This window comes from Mytilus californianus, unplaced genomic scaffold, assembly GCF_021869535.1.
Source record: "Mytilus californianus isolate M0D057914Y unplaced genomic scaffold, xbMytCali1.0.p SCAF_17, whole genome shotgun sequence".
NCBI classification, from domain to species: domain Eukaryota; kingdom Metazoa; phylum Mollusca; class Bivalvia; order Mytilida; family Mytilidae; genus Mytilus; species Mytilus californianus.
Window position 1 is genome coordinate 9,444,637 of NW_026262659.1, and position 20,184 is coordinate 9,464,820.

Genomic DNA, 20,184 nt, shown 5'->3' on the forward strand with positions numbered 1-20,184 from the left:
TGGTCAGAAATCATCATTTAAGGGCTATCCCTTCATTAAGAAGTTTTCTGATAATTTTGATACAAATGAAAAGTAGGTAGATTTTTTCCTCGTCATATCTGTTATGGGTTTCAAGGTATAAGATTATTACTTGATAATGTTCTAATTTAGCTATGACGATAATCTAGCTTGAAGTTCCGTAATACTTCACAAACTATTATTACATGTATAATGACCTAATCATGTTTTGAATTGGTTAAAATAGGTTCGGTAGATCAGAGGGAGATCTCTGACAAACTTTACAACAGATGTAATACAATGTAGCTCATCGTGGTCTATGTTAATAAAAAGGAACAATCATTATATGTATATGCTTGAATAATCTTGCTTGACCTGCCATTTATCGTTGCGTCGTATGAAAGTCGATCTTTGTTTGTTTAGTATGTCAAATGATAATGTCCTTCATGGGCAATTAACTGTAAATCACAATACTGACATTCAATTTTGTCGAACGTTTGATTTTGGCCCCAATTTTGCTTACGCCCAAAGCAACGTTTTGTGAAGGACATAATATATAAATCTAGTAAACACTTATGGCATTAGATGTGAGCATCTAGATTAACCCTCAGCAAGAACACTCATAGCAACAAGTTCGGAAAGTCAAACCTGTATAAATGCCACACCTAGTTCGTGTGTTAACCTCTTAAATTACAGGAGGTGGTTGATAAAATAACGACTAAAGAATGCATTAGTTGTACCAATATTATTAATTCGTTCCTATTTTCAGTGTATTAATTACACCCATTTCAAATGCAATAAATGCACCGATATTAGGAACGAGATATAAACTTCCATTCACAACTAATATTGCGTTTCATGCAGAGGGTTACCTACATCTAAAATAGTAAGAAATATATATATAAAGTGCCTAGAAAATCAACAATGTTAGAGTAGATCTGATTCTTTACTTCCTCCCCGAGCTGGGCTGGAACCTGTACTTTTCACTTCTCACTTCTACGACAACACCGCCTAGCATTGCGCAAAGACCTTATCCCCTCCTCTAACTATGGCTGATAAAAATCAGCTTTCGTTTCAGGATGTGTTACCTTCTCGTAGTTATTAGACAAAGACATCTTATCACAATACACGAAGTATTTTTAAGTGTACAAGAATGATCATCTACTCATCTGTTCAGTATAATTACAGGATGCTATTCTATTTTTAGAAGCATACAATCACTATGAATTATATATATATGTATGAAAAAGTCTTCAAATTCATAAAAAAAATAATTGAAAGTTTTCTCGTTGAATAATCAGTATTAATTCCTCTACGTAGGCAAATATAAATCACCGCGTCCTTAAATCTCTCATTTTTTTTCACTTTGTGTTTAATCGTCTCTATTTATCTAAGGTATACCTAGAAAATCTACAGATACCATGTTCTATAGTTTTATAATGATAATAATTGTGTTATATAAAGGAAAAGACTTCCTAAGATAGTGTCAGATCCTCCTTGCCTCGTAAGTTAAATAGAATACTGTGGATTCATTTATTGTGGTTGGTACCTATTTCCAAGAGAAAAGTCCGTTCTTTTCTTTCGCAGATATTTGATTGTGTAGTTTAAACAAAATTATGTTTACAAATCTACAAGAACTGCGTATTATAATGGATACCACGAAATTCACGAAAAATAGTATACCAACAATATTTTGTATTCAAATGTATAAACAAATTTTATTTTATTGAATACTTAAATCCTATACCCATGAAATTAACAAAAAATTGTACACCACGAATAAAGATATCCCCTGCCAGATGAGAAGCATACGAAGGGTAACTTGGTTTTATTCCGTTTGTAGCATGTTAAAAAATTCCAATCTAGAACAAAAGGGTAAAAGTTAATCATATAACCTTACCATGTTATTATCATAAATATGCCTAATATTTGCCACTGGACGTTAAATAGCTAGTTGTCAATTAATCAATCTCAGTATGGTGCGAGTTGTTACGTATACTGTAAGATTAAGTAATGAGTTTGCGAGATGTAAAACCACTTCTACAATTGGATGTACCAAAGCAGTCGTTCAAAGAGGTTCCTAAGCGAACGTCCATTTAATATTCGGGGTGGGGGAGAGTGCAGGATTAATTTTTGCGGATTGACTATTCATTTCATCTGTTGTTACGCATGCTTCTTTTTTCAGTTTTAAACACAATTGTTTCCGGCATTTTTGGGTAGCAGAATATTCATGTTTATCCAGTCTAATGCAAGATCATTTACTTTCAGTTCTTACCAGGCCAGACCATTCATGTTCTAAATCCTCCTGCCCAATCCACCCCCTAGAAAATCAAGTCAAACCTAAGTCCCCTTACAGTTCAGTTAATTTGTTATACCCAAATGAATTCACGTCTTTGGCAAATTAAAAAGACATTACAGACACATAAATTTAGCTTTGTAAGATTAGTCTTATTCATAAGCAGAGTAGATATTTTATCATAGTAACATTCTTGCTTTATTTGGCACTTCAATATTTATAGTTATACTCGTCTGGACACATGTACAATATGTGTCAAAGTAAAGGTTTACTTTTATTTTGTCAGCCAATGTCAACTTTTAATTATAAAGTTTTAAATTTACTGATTATTAAAGGTATGCAATCAGATCTAGTGTAGGCTTCCTGCTGACGTCGAATCTATATCAATGGTTTGATTATAGTCAGGAGAAATAATGAACAATAAGAGTGTTTGTTTTCTCGTTTGTGGTCCATAGAACTGCATGATTCGACAACAACAAAATATTTGTGTTTTATTATTTCAACTGTTTCAAAAAAGTGACTTCTTGTTCTTATCACCATTTCGACAAATATATAAATCAATAAATGAAAAAAATATGGTATAGTAATCGTTAAACTTTATATTTGTAAATATTGAATCGTGGAAGGCATACTTTGGACATTATGGTTAAGATTGGATTCTTTTGTATGATTGTAATGTGTGTAATTAGTAATACAGGTTAGTTAATGTTATATATGTATATATTTATATACCCTTACATTTCATATCCCTCAATTTTAATGAACTATGATGTTACATAAATTTTCATTAAAAGCCAAATTGATGAATTATAAAAAAAAATGTGTACATTTTTTAAAAACTGATCTTATATCTGTTACTCAGTGACCACAATGCGTATATGAATTATTCTCTTGTAGGCAAATATTTGTTTTGAGTGTTCAGTCAACTTGACTCAGATGTTTTCATCTTATTCTGATTTTATAATACTACCATTAAAACGAATGCTACTTTGATACAGAGTAAAGAAAAAAGGTTATTTGAATCTCTATTTTAAAAAACTTTCTAAATATATGTGACGGTCAACTGTTGGTTGACGGGATTGATTGATGAAAAAGGACCAGTACATTCACGACATGTTGACCTTTGAGGATAGTTGTCACATTGGCAATCATATCTTGTTTTCTTACTTTTATATCGAAACAGGTGTATGTATATAAGTATTCTTCACTATGGCAGATACACTTCTTGAATTTAATATTTATGTCAAGATGATCGGCTTTACGATACAGTGGAACTTAGAACTAAATTAAATATAAAACAGACAAATTATTTTAATTAATATAGGATTGATAGTACGCTCTATATATATAATATTTTTTGGTAATATATATTTTTATTTTCATATCATTTTCAAGTCTCATCTACAAATAAAGATGTACAAAAAATGACTTTTGCAATAACACATAGATATATGGTAAATCATAATTGTTTCAATAGAACAGTCAATAATACAATGAAGAATACATCTTTATAATATCATTATATACCCCAGATGCATCCTGCCAATTCAAGGATTCACTTCAGGGTAGATGGAATGGAGGTTATGATGCAGACACCAGGAAAAATGTTGTTTTTAGTTTTGATGGAGATACACTGAGGGATTTTACCTTAAACATGCCAACACTGTCACAGAGTGATTTTACTTGTGTCGAAAGTTACGAGAAAGGAGATACAACGATATATACCTTACAAAATGTGGAGTAAGTACTGGGTATTCTACAATATGGAAAGTCTTTTAAATGACAATGTCTAAGCTGACAATGGTTAGGTTCATAATGTACACTGCTATGTGTGTTTGTATGTGTGTGTGTTTCTATAAAAACTTAAATGATTACGACAATCAGTTACTGTAATATAATTAATTTTTTTGTTGTCCATGTAATTTTGTTGACGCGTAGCCAAATTCTTTTCAAAATGATCATGCATGAGATTCTTCTTCTAAACTTATTTTTTTCTATGTTAAAATTATCTGTCAATTCGGTTGTTTACGAAAACACTTTTTAATAAACATATATACTTTTTCAATTCATCTTATGTAAAGTATATACATGTTTAGTAATGTTATAAATCATATCGGCTATACCTGTCATAAGTATTACTATTGACACATGAGATGTATGAGTAACTGAGACTGTACTATAGTGGAAATGAGGTTTTTTTTGGATTTTTTATTTGTCGTGCGTATATATATTTTAGGACTCCACAACCCATTTTTGGGATCCAAATCGACATTTACTTTTGTCTGGCTGTCAAAGGCGAAGAGTATTCTATACTGACAGGTACATCTTATATAATTATGATTTTTCTATAAGATTTCCTATGTTGTACAATACATCCCATTCATCGCGGTTATTGTATTTTTCGAACAAGGTAATTTCTGATTCTGTATAAAAATAAATAGATGTGGTATGATTGCCAATGAGACAACTATCCATCAAAGTTCAAATGAAGTGGATGTAAGCAATTATAGGCAACAGTACGGCCTTCAACAATGAGAAAAACCCATACAATATAGTCGGCTATACAAAGCCCCTACATGAAAAATATGAAACATTCAATTGAGAAAACTAACGGCCTAATTTATAACAAAACAATTTACGAAAAACAAATATGGCCGACATGAACTAACGACATCCACTGAACTACAGGCTCCTGACTTGGGACAGGCACACAAGGAATGTGGGTGGGGGGGGGGGGGGGGGGGGGGGGGGGGGGGGGTTAAACATGTTTGTGAGCGATCAACCCCCTAGCTAGTTCAAAGCCAATAACAACTAATAAAACAAATCATATATCTGATTCATTTCTACCAAAGTCTCGTATTTCATAAAATAAAATTAGACTGATATAAAGGAGATAAAACATTTCATGAGTGTTTTTTTTTTATGGGGGGGGGGGGGGAGGATAATATGGAACTATTAAGATATAAATAGAAAGAAAATAAAGACAAAACTAACAAATAAAAGCACTTTTGATCACTATGTGCAAGTTTTATGCTTTCTTCATTATTACATGACATGCACAAATGTCCAAAAAGTACAAATACATAACATACATGTACTTACATCCTAAAATACCTATTTCTGGATTTATAAAGATTTTCATTAATATTTCAGCATCATTGAAATCTCTGCAAAATGTGTTTTCCTTTGAGTGCTCTTAAAAGTGTCATCAAAATTATATATCATCGGTTTACGCTCTGTTGGTTCCTCATGAAAATAGAGAAAGCATATTTATGGTAATTTTCATTATTTAAAAAACATATAAATACACACCAACGTCAAACGTTGTTAGATAGAGATCTTTTATATTTTTTTCTAATCATATTTATTTTAGATAGAACTCAAATGCCCTAATCAGCGTTCCTTACTGCAGAAACTTGCATTAAATAATGCTATGACAGTCAAATTTGTTTACTTTAATAGATTCAATCAAAATATAACAATATTAACTATTAATTTGAATTAAAGGTTTGAATCCTATCCTAAAGGATAAAGTATATGGCGTGAAAGCCGGTACATCTGTACTTACTAATGATATTTGTAACCAGAATGGTAATGAAATGAACGAAATGACACAAATAGCGGACCAAATAAGCATGAGAAAGAGTGAAGAAATAACAAGGTACGAAATGCAACGTAGCCTATTCCCTCCTTTTTTCAATGTGAAAATGATACTTGTATTTTGAAGTTTTTTTTATTATATTGTGATAGATATATATATAGATAATGCATAATTGACGATTTAATGTTATTCAGTTTATTGAGACTCGCATTTTGTTTGCATAATGTTTACTGAGAGAAAATATAATTCACCCACAATGCCTAATTCTAATAATTGATTTATTTTAAATTCATCAAACACTAAAACATTTCTTGGTCTACAAATGCACTTTCAAAATAGAAGGTAATCAGTGCCTTACACTATATAAAAATTGCTCATCGCTCGCACAACGTGAAGGCGTCCAAGCAGTTAGCTAATTCTATTTACTGATACATTGAGCTTGTAAGACATGCCTACAAATGTTCATGTTCAATGCCTTTGTAAAAGGACGTGGGACCTTTTTTTATATTCTCTTTTTCTACTTTTGTTAAGATTTTTTCTGGTAGAAAGGGGATAATTCAAATGTATAACATTTATACTCTAGACAAGTATAAACTATATAATGTATAATTTATGAAGCTTGTTCAGATGCATCTGTTCTATCATGTTGTGGAAACGTTAACGAGAACATGGTTTGTTTGAAATGTTGACTGTTTCAGATATAATTAGATCAACATTTGCTTCCTTTTTTCTCTGTATATTTAAATGTAAGTTTTAGGTGTACAAATATATTTTGCGTTATGATTTGTGATTCAATGTCCGTTTTTCCATGAAAGTCCATTATTCTTATAATTCATTAAACTTCTTTCCGAGTCTCAAACTCATTTTCATTGTATCGCTCTATTTACATTGTATTGTACAACAACATTGATTTAAATTGATATATTATGAAAGTTTCATTTAAATTGTGAATGTCTCATCTATTTAATATAGAGTACAAACATTTAACTGATAATATCATCATTGTAGTATTACATACAAATATGCATTATTTTGTAGACTGGTCGATTCACTAGAAAGGGAACTTGAAGACCGACCTTGAACATCTGTAGTTACATTGTAGATAGTCTCTAATAACATTTTGTAGATTTTCGAGAAAAAATACTATAGTTGCACCAGAGAATATCATTTTTGATTTCATCTTATATAGCTGATGATGATTCTGTATTCAAGCAAGTTTGGCGCAATCAGAAGTGTGTACACAAACATCTGGTCTGAATTTTTGTATTGTAATATCAAAATCTTGTAAATGATTTTACAGATGTAAGAAAATAATTTACTTACAAATTGTTTTTAATTATCTTCATTATTATTATTATCATCATTATCAATAGAAAAAAAATGTTAGGTCATATGTATGTGTGTGTGTTCATGTATTTGCCACTTAAAGATTTATAAATGTTTTAATGGGCACAGAGCATAGCATTTTTTCATAATTGGGCATCGGATTTAACCGGACGAGACTGCGTGTTTATACTTCCCTCACACTTAAACAAGCGCCTCCTCCCTCAGAACGTTCAAACGAAAGAAGCGCATTTTCTATATCACAGTCAATCTTCTGGTTGAGAGTTCTGTACTTCAATCAATTGATGGAAGCGACAGTTTGCTGCTAGTTCGTTGCTGTTCTACTATCAATTGATTTTTTAAAGGAAGATAGTACACGTAGAACTAAAACGTTAGGCAAGTGTTATCGGAACCAGATTTAGACAACCATTCGCTTAAATCAGGTTAATTAATTATATCATTCTTTTACATCGTTTCCAACAGATTCATGACGTCCATATTTGTTTATGTAATCGTTCCCAGAAGATTTTGAACAAACACGTATACGTCTTTCACTTTAACTACACAGGTTTGTTCTGGTGACTTCTGATCCGTGTCTTCTTTCTCAATTTCAATAACAGAAAAGGTCCTGCATGTGTCTGTCGTAACATTGTTCACTTACTGTTTAATTGATATTGGAAACGGGGAATGTGTCAAAGAGACAACAACCCGACCAAAGAGCAGAAAACAGGCCAAGGCCACCAATGGGTCTTCAACACAGCGAGAAAATCCCGCACCCAGAGGCGGGCTTCATCTGGCCCATAAACAATAATGTATACTAGGTCTGCGAAAATGGACATCACACTAAACTCCGAAAGATATAAATGAACCAATATTAAAAAACATACAAGACTAACAAAGGCCAGAGGTTCCTATGACATACTTGACACCGATAATCAATGAATAAGAAACTGTCATATGTAGTTAAGATAAATATGTGGTTTTTCCCTACATTTTGCAAACTAGTCATCAATTTTATATAACAGACGTGAACAAGAGCGAGCTGCTGAGCAATCTAGATGAGTCCTATCCTTGATCAAAGTATGTAGGTGCTCTTACATCTCAGGAACACAAAAAATTGGGCTTAACATTTGTTAAACTACATGTTTCATAACATGTACCAAATTGGCACACCATCTGCATAAATTGCGACGGTTACGAGGTGGGCAAGTATAAATTACACAAGCATCTTCATTATACCAGCAATGAAATAAAGTATTGGCCTGACATGCTGCAGTGCTCATGAGTATTACTTATATCAAAACATTCACAAGCGCTATCACAAACCAATACCAATCACCTCTGTGGTTAACTGTATTATTCCGTGCCATAACATGAAAGTGTGTTGACAGAATGCTGAGTAAATACAGAGAATCATTGACACGTTGATATAAACATCGGTTATGTTTCTGACTTATAATATCAGTTCTTAAAATAAAAAAGAACTTCACGAATAGCTATGGCATTGAAGTACCTAGACTACATTTGCTCAGCAGTATGGTTCATGTCTAGGTAAATGTACATCTATTTTTCTTGGAGTTCGATAATTTTGTTATTTTACTTTTTTTTATAACAATTTTCAAACCAATAAATATATATGAATAGAAATAAATAAAAATGAAAATCCGTGAAAAGATGAGTATAAAAAGCGGTTTTAAATCGTTCCTAGTCGATACAAGTGGTGAAAAAAAATGAACAAAAAATTCAGAGATTTAACATAAACCAACTTTTCCAAATGTTTATTTCATTTTCAAATGTTAATTTTATTATTTTCTGCAAGAAAATTGTGTACTAATAAACACATAAATTGGGTGAGATCTTTTCTTCTTGTACTGTTCATGATGTTGCTGTATGAAACCAAATCCGAGGTACAATCGCCGATATTAGACCTAGAGGAGTACAGGGCAGAGATATAAGTTTGGAATTGAATAGAAGAATATGTTGAGTAAACGTCAATGAGATAACACCACAACAATAAAAATAACCAATAGACATCCAGAGGTCAATATACGGTCTTCAATAGAGAGATGTATTAACAAAATATCAAGCTGTAAATCGCCTGGTGTCTATTGTGGCATATTTTGGCCTCAAGCATCACTGAAGAGACATTGATTGTCGAAATGCGCATCTGGTGCAGAAAAATGTGTACCGTTTATGTTATTGTATAAATGTAACAAAGCCTACCAAACATCTGTCATCATCGATTATGTTGATGCGTGTCACTTCAAAATTGATGTAGACAAACCTACATGGGCGGATGAACGGCATAGAACGGACAATTTTGACACTCTTCGTTCTTGTTTATGATTATGTATTAGTTCATACTCTAGTTCTTTAAAATTTCTGCAGTATAATAATGCGAAAAATGAATCTTTAGCCTATTTCGTACCAAGTTCGTCTTACAAGCGAACAACGCCCCCATTACCATGTAAGATGCATCGAGAAGTGTTTTTAGGACAATTGTGACTAAAATATAGGACGGTTTATATTGGAGTATGTGTCAGTTACTCCTCGCCTCGTTTCCAGCTGTTTTATGTATGCTTTTGATTTAAGTGATTGCCGTATTTTTAAAAGAAAGAATTAATTAAAGAAAAATTATCTTCCCGCTTTAGTGTTATATATTAATAATTTAATTTTGAATGTAACGCATCTTCTGATTGGCTGACGCTGTTTTGTTTATCAGCTCATAGACATAATTTTGTCATGTGACCTTGACGTCATCAACGTTTTTTCATGGTTTACTCCGGTTTAAAATGGAATTTAGAATTAAATTATAAGAAATGAATGTAATATTTTTTCTGTCTATTCGAAATAACATAAAAAATGTGGTGCACACTTCAAAATAACCTGCTACGCGGGTTATTCAGTGTGCACCACATTTTTGATGTTATTTCTTCATAGACAGAAAAAATATTACAGTCATTCCTTAAGTAAATATATTGTATATTCATATTAGTATTTAGAAAATAAATATATTTATAGCTCTTTTTTATTTTTCTAAAATCAAATAAAAATGCATTCAAAGATCGATACGTAACAATTAATAAAAAGGAGTAATTTCATAATTATTTCAAACACAATTTCAATATTACTGTCTGTAAACAAATATTCTTTTGCCACATTCGCTTGATATTATTAGTTTTCTTAATGTTTTATTGTAATTGATAGCATACGGTAAAGACAAACATTCAAAAGCTGGTTCATCGATCAAAAACTTGCTTCCATCTGTCGAAATTTCTAAAACATGTGGCGATGACCCGTAATTGATCACTAGCACTTTCCCCTCTGGTAAAGACGTGATCCCTTTAAAAATAGATCCGTTATACTTAAACTTGTAAATGATATCTCCAGAACTATCGAAGCAAATGAAGGAACTGTCATCGTCATTGGTAAAATAGATTTTATTCCCAGCTGAATGAACATAGTTACGGTAACTAACTGGTGTAATAATTGTATTTAATATTTGACCACGATGATCTATTACTAATAACCCTTCCGTTTTACACGCCACTACTAAATGCTTGTTCATTTTAGTTATTCCAAAGCACCCATAAGTTAGTTCTACAATTTTTCGCTTTTCTTTTTCTTTTGGATAAACCACTTGAAAATATTTTTTAAAAGGCAGTGTAACAAAAACCCTATTAGAATCCACCAAAGTAAAGTCAAACGGTTCATCTTTAAGGTGATACACGTCTAGAATGGAACCTTCTTCTGTACAATTGAGTAGACGTTTATTCTTGCCATCCGCCAGTAGTAGGTTCCCATCATCAAGAATTAGTACTCCTGTTATCATGACGTCATTTTTTTCTTCAGTTGGTACAATGAAATCTGAAGACAGGTAAAACGTTGGAACTAAAGCTTTCCGCTCGAAACTGACGGTGTTCTCCTGGCGATTCTTGACCGACTGTTTTGGTGTTATCGGTGACAAGGTTCTGTTTTTATAATTATTATACTCGTTTTCTCTCACGGTTAAGATATCCATATCAACATGAACAGGGCTACATAAATGCGGATCAAAACCTAACTGATGAGCCGAATACGGAATTTGAGTCCGATCCGTATTCTTTGGAACATCTATTTCAACCTCAGTTTCTGTTAATCTAATTCCACCAAGCTTTTCAGCATTGAGGAGTTTCTGAAAGCTTTCTTTAATGGACAAGTCGAGTTTCAAATCCTTAACACTTTCGGGTAGGCTAAGCAGATATCTTTCGTGCCGGGTTTGTATATGGGCACAGTCCTGAATGAAGTTAACAGTTTCTGCATTCGAACCGACCAGCTGTAATTCCTCGATCATTTCAAGATGTGAAGCGATTGCTTTTCTCTTTTCTTTAAGGTCATCGATTTGAGTTTGAAGTCTTGTCTTGTAGTCGGTCATGTCGATATCAACATCTTCCAAGAGCTTCTTGATCAATATTTCTATGGCTTTCCTCATATTTTCACGAAATGTTTGTACTTGATTTACAATTACTTCTTTCTGTTTATCTAGTGCCTTCAAATTCTTATTTCTATTTTTAAGAATTTTACCGAATGTAAGACTGGACTCCCTCAGCCTCTGATTGAGATCATTGATAGCAAACGAGTTCCGGGCACCTGTTCCATCTGAGTTTATGTCAAGTGTCTTACAGTTGAAATGAGTTATGTCTTTCTTACATAGATCACAGATAGTATGATTATGAAACCGACAATACATCGATATAACTTTGGAAGGGTGTGTTCGGCAAAACATTATTGGGCGCTCCTTCCTGAGCGAAAAGATGTGGTAATCTTCAACTGGCATGAAGCTATGATTAGAGGAAAATTTCAATTTCTGATGCCGCTTTTTGCAAGGGGTACAAAGGAACTTCATACACTTGTCACACCAGCCAACAGCTATTTTGTTCTTTCCTTGTCCAGCACAGTTATTACAGGGGAAAGTCGTAGCCATTCTTGTTGCTACAATGAAAATACGTTTTGTGTAAGTATACCAAGAAGACAAGTAATATAAGCGAATTCCGAACGTCAAACAGTCAAGACAATTCATCAATGTATAAATGTTGAGACAACGAAATGGGCAATTCAACGGCATCTCAGAGCTTAAAACAGTTTACTCATTTGATATCTTACAACATGCTTAAAATTAAACAATTTTGTTTTACCTTTATTAATAAATAAATATATATATATATACATATTTTAATTCTCTGTATAAAATTTAAAAAAAAAAGATATTTCAAAAAAAGTTTTACAAATTTGGATAATATTTTGCATACCTGCCATTTGGTTGCCTGCCATTTTGAAAGTATTCCTTTTTATACTTTACCAATGTAAAAATATTTAATCGGTTCTCCAGTGCAACCTAATGTTCCGTATCCACAATTGCAGTAACGTTTAAATATTTCAATTGATTTTGTGTTATTTTTCGTGCTTAATTTCAAAGGTTATTCATACAGATTAAAATATCTGTTGTTATAACGTATTTAATGAATTAGATCTCCGATCGTTTTGTTTTTAAAGTGCACCGAGAAACATAGCTAAATTTAAAATATGTCTGTTTTAAAAAATTCCCTTTTGTCAACGCCCTACCTTTAATTGTTATATGAGAAACTATCTTGTGAAGGTTAGAATAGCCTGCTCCAATGTATCATGTATTCATTTGTCAAATCTCTTTTATTTATATTCGTTTGAATGTAAATAAACACTCTGGGTATTGACCGAAATATAATCCAAAACAGAAATGGGTTTTTTGAAAAGATTAAGATAACAACTGCAATATTATTTATTGGCCTGAGATAGCGTTGTGTTTACAAACAGTACACAGTGTAGAGATTGGCTTCTTTATATTAAGACCACTTTTAATCGGTCAGTAGAAGAGAACAGTTATACAGTAACTATTGAACGCGTGAATCAGCTGTTTATTTTTGTTTCCCTTGTCCCTGATTGTGATATTTATTATAGATTAAATGTTCTTCGGGACAGTTTTTTTTTTCATCTTCATCGCGAAATGTGCGAAAATAAACTCCATTTGAACATTTCCAACTTTTCTTTATTACCAAAAAAGCTGATAGAAAAACAAAGAAAAATATTGATTGATTGATTGTTGGTGTTTAACGCCACTTTTAGCACTTTTGATAAAGTCGTGGCAGTCTGTGTTTTTTTTTTTGTTGGTGGAGGAATCAGGAGTGCCAAGTAAGAACCACTAACCTTCGGCGAGAAAATTGGTAGTTCTAGTCAATTAAGATTAGAGTCGACCTGCCACGGGTTAGAACTCACACACTCAATGTTGACAGGGCAGTAATACAGTTGATAAACTACTTAGACCACTCGACCACAGAAGCCCATCAAAGAAAAACAAAGAGTTTTGTATAGAATAAAAGCGAAATGCTACATTGTATATTAGACTGACTGTGTTCGTTATTCTTTTCACATTCAAAAATTCTTAAAAAGTCTCCCCTCAAAAAGAAGCAAGGATAAAAGTTGATTCCTATTTTATGACTAAATGACAACACACATTTATAAATCTGCTTTAACTGTAAAATGCGTTAATCACCAAAGTCTTAAAATATGTAGAGATTTAAAAAGAGTGACTTATTTTTTACATGGCGTGGTCAAAAAGATGTCATTAAGTGTATTTAGAATGATTGGGAAACTCTTTATGGGAACTTTCAGAATATCCGTGCGGTTAGAGCGACACATATTTCTCTATTGTTATTGCATTGATCAGAATGAAAAAGGGTAAGAGTGAAATACTACAAAACTAGTGTTACATCGTCCTTTGTTTACTTTTCAGAAGGTAAATACACTTCATTTATATGTAATGACAAAACGTTCAACTTTCCAAAGTTCTATGCTTATCTCCCTTTGATATTGCTCGAATTATGCTTCGTTTCAAAATTTTCACCTTAATTGCGGATTTCAATCTTCATGCTGGGTCCATTTGTAGTAGCTACCTAATGTATAAATTGTTCATACGTTTTCCGTCCTGCATATGCATGTTTTATTTGCCACTGCACGTTAAGCAAAAACAATCAGTTTGGAATATTACTTGTTTGAATTTTTTTTAATTCTAAATTCTAACTTGGTGCATTATTATCATACACATTGGCTAGAGGTGTAGGGGGAGTGTTGAGATCTCACAAAACATGTTTTACCCCGCCGCATTTTTTTGTATATCAATTCGTTCTTACTTTATTCGTGTACAGGTAGTTTACGTGGGTGTGAGTTTGAATTAGAAAAGAGGAAAGAAGTTTATTTAGGTATACGTGTATCAGGTAGCAACCAAACAATAGAGATTGGCCCAAATAAACATACATGTATCAAGCCAAAATTAATCAGATGACCGAGGACTGGAATACTTAAGATTATTATAGTCATAATGTGGTACACTCGTCATTGTTCAACGAACCGTCATACAGGGATATGTACAATTAATTAAAATACTTTACAGTACAAGAAATAAAGAAATGTGGAATAGAACAATTGTTTTCTAACGGGACACTCTGATGATTTAAGACACTCCCAACAGATTGTTATAGCTTGTTCTTATGTTGTGCTATACACCACTGTCCCATGTTAGGGAGGGTTTAGTACTCACACATGTTAAATCTCGTAATATTCTTTATGTTCTGTCCAAAGTCAGGAGCCTGTAGTGGAATGGTGATCGTTGGTTGCAGTTAGTCATATTCTGTATGTGGTGTCCAAAGACAGGAGCCTGTAGTTGAATGGTTATCGTTGGTTGCAGTTAGTCATATTATGTTTGTGCTGTCCAAAGTCAGGAGCCTGTAGTTAAATGGCTATTGTTGGTTGTGGTTAGTCATATTCTGTATGTGCTGTCCAAAGTCAGGAGCCTGTAGTTGAATGGTTATTGTTGGCTGCGGTTAGTCATATTCTGAATGTGCTGTCCAAAGTCAGGAGCCTGTAGTTGAATGGTTATCGTTGGTTGCAGTTAGTCAAATTCTGTATGTGCTGTCCAAAGTCAGGAGCCTGTAGTTAAATGGTTATTGTTGGTTGTGGTTAGTCATATTCTGTATGTGCTGTCCAAAGTCAGGAGCCTGTAGTTGAATGGTTATTGTTGGCTGCGGTTAGTCATATTCTGAATGTGCTGTCCAAAGTCAGGAGCCTGTAGTTGAATTTTTATCGTTCGATGTGGTTAGTCATATTCTGTATGTGCTGTCCAAAGTCAGGAGCCTGAAGTTGAATGGTTATCGTTGGTTGCGGTTAGTCATATTCTGTACGTGCTGTCCAAAGTTAGTAGCCTGTAGTTGAATGGTTATCGTTCGTTGCGGTTAGTCATATTCTGTATGTGCTGTCCAAAGTCAGGAGCCTGTAGTGAAATGGTTATCGTTGGTTGCGGTTAGTCATATTATGTATGTGCTGTCCAAAGTCAGGAGCCTGTAGTTGAATGGTAATCGTTCGTTGCGGTTAGTCATATTATGTATGTGCTGTCCAAAGTCAGGAGCCTGTAGTTGAATGGTTAACGTTGGTTGCGGTTAGTCATATTATGTATGTGCTGTCCAAAGTCAGGAGCCTGTAGTTGAATGGTTATCGTTGGTTGCAGTTAGTCATATCCTTTTTTCGTTTATTGTTTGATCATTAATCATATCGTTGGTTTTCTCGATTGCATTGATTCACATTTTGTCATGGTCGGGCCATTTATAGCTGAATAGACGGTACGGGACTTGATCATTGTGGAAGGTCATACGGTGACATACTGTTGCTTTAATTCACGTCTCATAACTGTTTCATTGGCAATAACACCACATCTCTTCATTTTTATATATTATACTAAATTGGAAAATGGGAAATTTTCTTTCAAAGTGAAATCTATTAATTGCAAACAAGTAGTTGTTTTAAGGATCTTGGACGTGCACAGAGATAGACATTTTCCCAAACGATACTGTAAGATCATATACCTGGTTTATCAAGAGTTCAAAGTAAAATTGAAGCCATCGCTTCTAAAGTTTTATGGGTGTAATCATGATTTTGATTGACCATTATGGAATATCTGTTTCATGGATGACTACGGGCATGTTAAACTTATTGTAATCACAATCCTCGATTGTGATAATACGGAATGCGACTTACCACCTGATATGTACGACGAGTGTATGCCTCGATTGTGACAATACGGAATACGACTTACCACCTGATATGTACGACGAGTGTATGCCACGTGTGGAATAGGAACTGACTACTCTTCCGGAGTACCAGAGTTCATCCCGGTTTTTTGTGTCGTTCATATTGTTAAATCTTTAGTGTTCTGTGTTATGTTTTGTTATTGTTGTTAGTCTTATCGTCGTTTCAGTTTATTTTTTACCATGGCTTTGTCTGTTTTGTTGGACTTTTTTAATTGCCTCCTTTGGTTTTTTTCTCACTCCCCCCTCCCCTCCCCCCTGTATTATAGAAAGTTCTGCAGATTTAAAATTTGGTTTAAGAATACACAGTTTAATTTTTGAACATGCTATCTACATAAGATTGAGAATGGAAACGGGGAATGTGTCAAAAAGACAACAACCCGACCAATGAGCAGCAAACCTTCAAAAACCGCCAACTGGTTTTCAACACAGCGAAAAAATCCCGCACCCGCTGCAAGTGGTCATTATTGAGAGCCAATATACAATGTATCATCCAAATATCTAAAATTGTTATTAAATTTTGGTATCAGATGTTGTTACGATGGGTCTTTCCTTATTTTTTGCCATAAATTGTAGCTCGTAACAATACAGAAACAGGTCCGCAATAAGTGGTGCACAGAGTGTCCACATTTGAATTCCGATAACTTGACGATATACGGAATCTCCATAGCGAGCAAAAATGTTATCTAGTAAAAATACAAGTTCAGTTATCGTTCACACATTTTTTTTCTACTGGAAAAGATGTTAATTTAAGCCACTGCAGTTCAACCGGAGTCTGGGGTGAAATATCTTGCCTTTTTCACAACCAGTATTTTAATATGTACGGACTTTCTTAAAGTCACGATTTTAATAATGGTTAAGCATTAGTTTTGATGGATTACATATTAAATCATTATGAATGTTTTCCATTACTGATAACAACCGGTATGAAGAAAGTTTGATAAAAGAAGTTCTACGGTTGATGTTCTGAACATTAAACAATATTCAGATTTTATAATAATAAGCTTGGCAAAGTTGTTGAGGTACGAGATAATCAATAGCGTTAGCATGACACATTTCGTGAACTAAATAATTTTGATGTCTAGATTTATTTTCACTAAGGGGTTACCCGCCAGTATCAAGGTCAAGTTTAGTTTTGGAACAAAGTTTGGTGACAATACAAGCCTCCTCTTTGTGGATGCTTTCTAGTTTATCTTTCAAATATGTTGGTATATAATATTTTGTTTATTGCATATGCTATGTATTGTATGCCACTGTTGAGACCATAGGTTTTTGCAATATCAGAATTAAATATTTCAGCATACTCGTCCTGAACAACTATAAACAATGATGTTATCGTCAGCGAAAATTCTAATTGATATGTCACTAAAATGTCCTTTATAAATAGTAAGAATACTACAGGACCTACAGTTGACCCTTGGGGTCACCAGCGTTAATACTTATCTATCAGAGGTCTGTCTTATGATTTGTTTTGTCTTGTTTCGGATAAATAACTTTTGAACCATTTCAAAAGGTCCCCTCATATTCCATGTTTTTCTAGTTTATGAATGAGTCTTTCATGCAATAGTCGGTCGAACGCTTTGATGATATAAAAAATACAACTCTGATTACCTTTCCAGAGTGAAGACTTTATATAAAAAAGAAGATGTGGTTTGATTGCCATTAAGACAACTCTTCACAAGAGACCAAAGACACAGAAATTAACAACTATATGTCACCGTAGGGCTTCAACAAAGAGCAAAGCCCATATCGCATAGTCAGCTATAAAAGGCTCCGAAATGACAAATGTAAAACAATTCAAACGAGAAAACCAACGGCCTAATTAATGTACAAAATAATGAACGAAAAACAAATATGTAACACAGCACTATAGTAATATCGTCGGTAATATAAATAAGTTAATTGGCAGTCTATCTCTAGACATAAATCGTGTTTGTAATAATCATTTAGCAAGAAAGAAAATTAAATAAATATTTAAAAATACATTTCCCTCCGTTTTACCAATAATAGATAGCAGAGAGATAGGTCTATAGTTGGATTACATGTCTTGAGAACCACTCCTGAAAACTGGTGTTACATTAAATTTTGATATTTTCCTTTTGATATTGATAAATGCAAAATTGTAATGACTTATTGCACAACAGTGCAAGGGGATAGTTTAATTAGCGATCCGCGCGCATTTTACAGAAACTTTATACTAATGCTGTCAGGGCCTGCTACCTTAGACACTTCATAAACCTTCTCTTGTGTTACAATTTTTTTTATCTTAATCAGAGACATATAATACAAGCTGTATAAAATCCCTAAAGTATGAATAACGGCATCTATATACAAATTCTAAATATTTTAAGATGAGTCGTCACACCCGATTGCTCACAATAACATTTACTTATCTTTATCGTTCAAGTAGGTATCATTTAATAGGATAGGGGGTAGTGAAAGGAATTAGAAGGAAGAACAGCAAATGTACGCATCTTTTTCCTGAGGATATCTACATGTGAGTTTATTGACACATTGATTTTCCATGTACTGAGTTTTTGCCTATTTAATCAAATTAGCACAGTGATTTCAAACCTTTTTAATGCTTGCCTAAGACTCAGGAGTGATGTACATTTTAGCTTTTATGTGCGAATGTGTCCGTTTACGAAATGTTTCTCCATCCCAGATGAAGTCATCATAGGAGGATCTTTCGTGCAAACTACTGCATTTCAGTTTATGAAGAATTAGTACTCCACTTACTAGACAATTGAACCTAGTATTTTCTCATTTCATAATACGCCAAAATAACGATATTATTTATTATCAGGGATCGAGGGGAGACGAGAAATGTTCACAATAAAATATTGGCTCGGTAATAGCTTGATGCCATTATCTATTATAATATTTTAAAAGTAATTACGGATGATAAGGAGTAAGTTGTCGTCCATGAACACAATACTTTCTTAAGCGCAATTTACGGCGTTATCGAGCGATTGTTTTATTTAATATTAAATATGATATGTTGAATCCTGAGGATGATATAATAGACAAAACAATAATTTACGATCGTTAACAACTACTACAACCCTTAAGCATTCAAGAGAATACAAAGATTTGGTTAGGAAGCTTGGTTGTACCTGTAAAATTCTTATAAGATACAACTAAATATATAGTGCTATATATGTATGAGATGTAAGATTCTCATATTTGAGGGCGTTAGCGTCTCATTTACACAGAAGACATGAGACGATTACATCTGATTTACATATAATATATATGTAATATATAAATATTTACCATTTCTCTTGTTTTAAAAGGAGCAATTAGTTTTGATAAAACAGGAAAATTGTTACTACCTCAAATATTCCAGATGCAGTTACACTATCAAAAGATGTTTCTTATTTTTGAATTTGGAATGAAATCTTAATTGCATCTATTTGTTTGTCATCAATTTGATACCTCATCACTTCTTTTGTATGGCAATATACATATCTGCACTATATTGTCTTTTTCCTGGATTAATTGCAAAAATATGAACTTGTTGCTGATAAATGGTATCACTTCTATGTAAATATCTATTATACTACTAAAATACGAGGTCCAATTTGTTATCCGATTTGACTTAAAACGACAAATCAAAGAATTCAACTTTATATATAACTAGTAAATAATAGGATAATGGTATTTATTAAAAATTACACCATTCGAGGTCCTTGTGCTTTCCACATAATTAATATTACAATCATTAACAAGTTCCTGGTCGAATCCGATACCGATACAAATAGCTAGTACCTGTTACCTGTTAACTAATCTGTATGTTCGGGATTGATACTACTTAA

The 20,184-nt window shown here is 33.1% G+C and overlaps 2 protein-coding genes across 2 annotated transcripts; one reads left to right on the plus strand and one right to left on the minus strand.

Moving 5' to 3' along the window:
- Nucleotides 1-2,789: 2,789 nt before the first annotated feature.
- On the plus strand, nucleotides 2,790-7,287 carry LOC127726363 (uncharacterized). The gene is made up of 5 exons (XM_052233723.1): nucleotides 2,790-2,990; nucleotides 3,826-4,033; nucleotides 4,530-4,612; nucleotides 5,801-5,954; nucleotides 6,933-7,287. The coding sequence occupies exons 1-5, from the start codon at nucleotides 2,936-2,938 to the stop codon at nucleotides 6,973-6,975; spliced, it is 543 nt and encodes a 180-aa protein (XP_052089683.1). The 5' UTR covers nucleotides 2,790-2,935; the 3' UTR covers nucleotides 6,976-7,287.
- Nucleotides 7,288-7,423: 136 nt separating this feature from the next.
- Nucleotides 7,424-12,582, minus strand: LOC127726362 (uncharacterized). Its single transcript, XM_052233722.1, has 2 exons — nucleotides 12,506-12,582; nucleotides 7,424-12,188 (listed from the first exon to the last, which is right to left on the minus strand). The coding sequence occupies exons 1-2, from the start codon at nucleotides 12,525-12,527 to the stop codon at nucleotides 10,345-10,347; spliced, it is 1,866 nt and encodes a 621-aa protein (XP_052089682.1). The 5' UTR covers nucleotides 12,528-12,582; the 3' UTR covers nucleotides 7,424-10,344.
- Between the last annotated feature and the right edge of the window lie 7,602 nt (nucleotides 12,583-20,184).

Coding starts and splice junctions, on each gene's coding strand:
- LOC127726363 (XM_052233723.1), top strand. CDS start 2,936: ATGGTTAAGATTGGATTCTTTTGTATGATTGTAATGTGTGTAATTAGT. Junction 4,034..4,529: donor TATACCTTACAAAATGTGGA/GTAAGTACTGGG, acceptor TATATATTTTAG/GACTCCACAACCCATTTTTG. Junction 4,613..5,800: donor AGAGTATTCTATACTGACAG/GTACATCTTATA, acceptor TTTGAATTAAAG/GTTTGAATCCTATCCTAAAG.
- LOC127726362 (XM_052233722.1), bottom strand. CDS start 12,527: ATGGCAGGCAACCAAATGGCAG. Junction 12,189..12,505: donor GGCAGGCAACCAAATGGCAG/GTATGCAAAATA, acceptor TTTTCATTGTAG/CAACAAGAATGGCTACGACT.